The sequence below is a fragment of the Triticum dicoccoides genome, chromosome 3B, assembly GCF_002162155.2.
Source record: "Triticum dicoccoides isolate Atlit2015 ecotype Zavitan chromosome 3B, WEW_v2.0, whole genome shotgun sequence".
NCBI lineage: Eukaryota > Viridiplantae > Streptophyta > Magnoliopsida > Poales > Poaceae > Triticum > Triticum dicoccoides.
Window position 1 is genome coordinate 508,786,014 of NC_041385.1, and position 5,395 is coordinate 508,791,408.

The window sequence follows — 5,395 nt, forward strand, 5'->3', positions numbered from 1 at the left end:
CACCGGGGGGTGCTCCTAGGCGGCGACGGACCGGGTGACGGCGGGGTTCCCCGGCGCGGCGCTGGCGGGCGGCTGGACGGCGGCGTCGTTGTTGGCGGCGAGGTGGCGCAGTGGCGTAACCTGGCGGCGGCGCTCGGCCCAGATCTGGGCCCTACTGGCCCCATTTGGGCCTGGGCGGGCCGGCGGGGCGGGTCTGCGGCGAGACTTCCGGGAGGCGGGGGAGCGGCGATGAGCGGCTGGGTGCTGGCGGCGCCGACGCTAGCCTGCTGCAGCGTGGCCGGCGGGGCTTAGCGGGCCCGTTTCGGGCTTGGCTGGGCCAGGGGTGGCCTGGTATGCCCCGCTGCCGTGTCCGGACGGCGACCGCGAGGGTGCCGGAGGCGCGGGCCTCTCGCACGACGGCTGTGGAGGTGGTTCCCTCCTGCTCGGCCTTGGTGCTGCTGCTCCCGTCGCTTGGCACTTCTCTCTGGTCTTCTTGGCCTCGTGTTGGTGCTCGCAGTGAGACAGCGTGGGTGGCGGCGCAACCGCGATGGCGCATGGTGTTGGGCGGTGGTTTGGCTGGTCGGCTCCGGTTGGGCGGTGGGGTTTGGAGTGCAAGAGAAATCCTTGCCGGTTCGTCCGACTCCGATGCGGTGACACCGACAGGTGCCACCATTCCTTCTTGGAGGGTGTCGGTGGTAACCATCCCCCACTTCCCTCCGCATGTCGGGGGAAACCCTAGGACTCGTCCGGGCAGCAACGTCGTCGGCGTCGCATCCCTTCTTGAAGGTGCTGCTTGGTACGCGGCAGATCGGAGCCTCGGGCTGTGGTGGTTTGTCTCCGGAGGACGCAGCGGTGGCGGTTCATTCACGCTTTGTCGAGCTGCCGTTGTTGGCATTTGTTTCTTCTTTTTCTTTTGGGCTTGATGTGCTGCTCGCCCCAGCAATGCTATGTGTACGGTGTTCTTTGCTTTGGAATACAAAGCGGGGGGAAACCCTTTTTCGGTAATACAAACTGCTGGCCTTTATTCCATTATGTTCTTCCTCTTATTCACTGTTAGTAGCAACCATACGATTTAATATTCTGCAAGCTCCCTAAAAGAAAAGGGGCAACCAATGCAACTGTTGCGCACGATAGATGGTGAAATCTACCTTTTTTTAGTTAACCACTAACCTTATTCCCAATCATAATACTCCTTTCCGGTTTATAGGGCTCAATTAAAAAATCTCACCAACAAAGGTAGATGGTGAGTGGTGGAATATTTTATGTAGTTTGCAAAAGCACCTAATTAATTCTCTTGTTTTCCTCAAAAAATTATGTTTATAAATGCATTAATTGCAATGCATGCATGCATAAAGTACATGCATTGATTAATTTTCTCTTAATACTTGCATGCAATGATTTAATGCACCTTAGAATCTGAACATGTGATGGGAACAACCAAATTGAGCCTTATAAAATGGAAAAACTAAAATTTTGAGATAAGCCCTATAAACCGGAAAGGAGGGAGTATTACCTTTGTGTTGCTCTTCCTAATGGAAACTAGTTTGAAATATGTTTCTCTTACATTTCTGATTTTTTTTATCTCCACCCATATGTCCATGTCAATGGTTGTGGACTCAAAATCCTCGTTAGTTTTTGAGAAGCCAAATTAATTTGCATCCTTTACCCTTGTAAAGACCAAAAACTCGCCTTATGTCAGTTTTGCTTTTCTTTTCTGAAGCTTCTTTTCATAATCGTGAAAATAATTCGGATAGCAACCCCATTTTTGAATAAATCATTACACACTTGCAGATCAGATGATCAGGGTGTCACTACTACACCTAACCCTCGAAGAATAAGACGAAGAAGCATTAGCATCACACCTGAGATTGGAGATGACATTGTGAGGTAATTCTTGTTTTGAACTATATGATGGGGTTGGAGTTTCCATGGTCGTATTAGAAGTTGTGTAGGTGCGCTTGCTTGTTGCCTTCAATCCAGTGTAGCAAGATTCAAGCGTCACTGTATACTTTGCTCATGGCCATGTATAGATGCTAGATATCCTAGAGCATGTGTCTGTATTCTGTTAGATATGCTCATCGAACATCAGGTATTCACTGTTTAAATCTTAAATCTTGACAGGGCAGTTCGGGCTATGAATGAAACACTAAAGCAGAATCGCCTCCAAAGGGATCATGTTAATGATGGTTCATGTTCATATACTGGGGCGGACGAAAGCAATGCAAATGACTGCCCAAATAATGTACATTATTGTTCCATTGTTTTATTATATATATGTTGGCTTTTTACCTCCTGCGCGTGTAATTCCCTTGTGAATTTCATCAGCTTGGGATCCTAATTTCATTTCATTCTTAGGATGATAAATCTGGGATGAACAATGGCTTGAGAAACCGAGCTGGTTCTACTCAGAAGGCTATGTCATTGCCTACTTCTCCTCATGACTATGGGGGCGAAATTTCTGAAACAAGCAATAATTGTGATTTTATAAGTGAAGAGAAGATGGTATTCGCATGGAACAGGGTTTTGCAAAGCTCTCCTTTTAATAAGCCTCTATCGCCTTTCCAAGAGTGGAACATAGATTTCTCTGAGCTTACAATTGGTACACGGGTTGGAATTGGCAAGTCATCTTGAACTTCCTCACACAAATTTACTATTGTCGACTTGATGCGTGTGTTTTGAAATGAACCTCTCCCATTCTTTTGTTGTTATGCTTGTGTTCTTTGCAATGATAAGTGTTTGCTGCTGTTAGTATGGTATGATATGTTTGTAGTATGCATCAGAATCAAACAATCAACAGAAAGTGTTTTTTTTTGTATGACTTGTCTACAATGCTTTGATAATCAAATGAATCGGGTTCAATTATATCCTAAGTCTTACACACTGTCTTGATATTGTTATATCTGTCTTTATATTTTGACTTCGCCAAAGCTATTCATGAAATCTTATTATTGTTTTACTGAAAGTTTATTAAAATAAATCAAATATTCAGGTCGAACTGCGCAAGTGACATCGATTTATTTTTCTGAGAATTTAACGATGTCACCATTAAATGGCAGCTATTCCGCTCTGATAGTTAGAAACAATGAGAGTAGGCATGCTAATAAACATGGATACTTGTTTGGACCATTTGATAGTCATCATAATGCAGTCTTCTGTTTCATATTCAAATGTTCTAGCTTGAAATTGTCTGTTTTTCTTTGTGTTTTTATTCGTCAGCATTTGCTTAGCCTGACAAAAGTGCAGGCTCACCTTTCTTGAAATGCTTCTCCAGGATTCTTTGGAGAGGTTTTCCGTGGTATATGGAATGGCACTGATGTTGCCATCAAAGTATTTCTGGAGCAGGATCTGACGACTGAAAACATGGAAGATTTTTGCAATGAGATATACATCCTGAGGTACCTGAGCACTCTTCATTCACTAATGTGGATAACCTTCTGGTTTTCATTATCTGCTCGATTGCATTAATAATTTTACTATTCCTTTTCAGCCGGCTACGGCATCCAAATGGTAAGAGCTCATTTTGACAAATGCAAACTATAGTATGAAACTGCAATCTCAGCATCTCCGTTCGAGACATCAACTGCCATATGTTAGGAACAGGGCTCTTAAACGAACTTTTCTATTCTGTTCTGTAGTAATATTGTTCCTTGGGGCATGCATGGTACCTCCGCACCTGTCAATGGTTACTGAATATATGGAAATGGGATCACTGTACTATCTCATCCATATGAGTGGTCAGAAAAAGAAACTCAGCTGGCGCAGGAGGCTGAAAATTATTCGTGATATATGCAGGTTAGCTCTTTCCCTGTATATAAGTGATGTTACTTTATACATGTCTATTAGCTGTTATTTGGTGTCCTGGAACTTCTAAGAAAACACTCAATCCATTTGATGTAATTCTCTTATCATTTAGAGCTCAAATCCTCAATCTCGTCCCAGCTCCGACCACCTGTTATCTTTAATTGCCCGTCTAAAAGGAATTATTTTGTGAAAGGGGATTGATGTGCATACACCGCATGAAGATAGTTCACAGGGACCTGAAAAGTGCCAACTGTCTGGTGAACAAGTATTGGACTGTCAAGATATGTGACTTTGGCCTTTCTCGAGCGATCACAGATAGTCCTATGACTGATAACTCCTCTGCTGGCACACCAGAATGGATGGCCCCTGAGCTCATAAGGAACGAACCCTTCTCAGAAAAATGTGACATTTTCAGCCTTGGTGTGATAATGTGGGAGCTGTGCACATTGAGCCGCCCATGGGATGGGATCGGCCCAGTTAAAGTAAGCATCCATCGACTTTCATCAAAACGTGTGCAATATAACCGAATTATCTAGAGATATTCTCTTACCTGAACCATATGCGGCATTCTGATCTCTACTGTGCTGATCATTAATCCTGTCTGGTGAATCCCTATTTCTCGATGGTTCTTATACTCCCTCCGTCCCAAAATTCTTGTCTTAGATTTATCTAAATACGGATGTATCAAGTCACGTTTTAGTATTAGGTACATCTATATTTAGACAAATTTAAGACAAGAATTTTGGGACAGAGGGAGTACATGTTAGTAGGCAAAGCAGTTCTTTTGCCCCAAGAGCTGTTGACTGAACTTGAGAATTGGCGTTTTATAGGTGGTGTACGCAGTTACTGAAGGGTCGCGGCTTGAAATTCCGGAAGGGCCTCTTGGCAAGTTAATTGCAGGTAATGATGCTTTCAGAAGCGATGTTTTTCTATTCCAGGTTAACGGTGGAACAAGTCTGGGATCACTTTTGAGTCAATGTTCTTCAGCTTATTCTGTTCTTTAGTTTCAGCTTAGGGACAATTGTTTTGTTTACTGCAGATTGCTGGGCAGAGCCCCAGGATCGGCCGAGCTGCCAGGAGATCCTCGCTCGCTTGCTGGACTGCGAGTACGCTGATAGCTGAGACGAACCTGGCGAATGCTTCACTCCCAACCTCCCAGTGCCTTGAGAGGTAGAACCGTTTCTCTGTATAAAACTTGTAAAAATCTAGCCTGTTGGTTCTGCAGACCGGCAGGGATACATGTATTGAACTCTTGTATTTCGGCTGTATATCGGTGACCCTTTCTTTAAAATTTGTAAAGGAAAATTCTCTCCTTTTATAGAAGAATGTCGCAGGGCAAAGCTAGCGTGTCCTCGGATCTATCATTTGCTTTTCTAAGAAATTGTAGACTGGGTACGTCCGGTTCCGGTGGATGTGACAACCTCACCGCTGCCTCCGCCGTTCTCTGCATGTCACCTCACTTTTTTTAGGATGCCTTGTTTTAGAGCATTTTGCATACTTGTTCCAGTTGGGTCTGGTTGGACAAATACAGGCTAAAAATCAATGTTTGCATGTAGTTTGGTTGCCTGCATTAGGCTTTCTGCACGAGGGAGTCAACTAGTCAGCACGCTGTTTG

At 44.6% G+C, this 5,395-nt stretch overlaps 1 protein-coding gene across 2 annotated transcripts in view; it reads left to right on the forward strand.

The window, feature by feature from the left end:
* LOC119276792 (serine/threonine-protein kinase EDR1-like) overlaps positions 1-5,192 on the forward strand; it is a 12,895-nt gene extending 7,703 nt beyond the window's left edge. The window contains exons 9-17 of one of the 2 annotated variants that reach the window (XM_037557949.1): positions 1,771-1,866; positions 2,101-2,221; positions 2,335-2,596; positions 3,251-3,374; positions 3,467-3,486; positions 3,615-3,771; positions 3,974-4,262; positions 4,611-4,680; positions 4,820-5,192. In XM_037557949.1, the coding sequence (XP_037413846.1) occupies positions 1,771-1,866; positions 2,101-2,221; positions 2,335-2,596; positions 3,251-3,374; positions 3,467-3,486; positions 3,615-3,771; positions 3,974-4,262; positions 4,611-4,680; positions 4,820-4,902 (1,222 nt within the window). In that variant the 3' untranslated portion in view covers positions 4,903-5,192. Of the gene's footprint in view, positions 1-1,770; positions 1,867-2,100; positions 2,222-2,334; positions 2,597-3,250; positions 3,375-3,466; positions 3,487-3,614; positions 3,772-3,892; positions 4,263-4,610; positions 4,681-4,819 lie in introns of those variants that run through there. The other variant, XM_037557950.1, reaches the window with a different exon arrangement.
* The last annotated feature ends 203 nt before the right edge of the window (positions 5,193-5,395 follow it).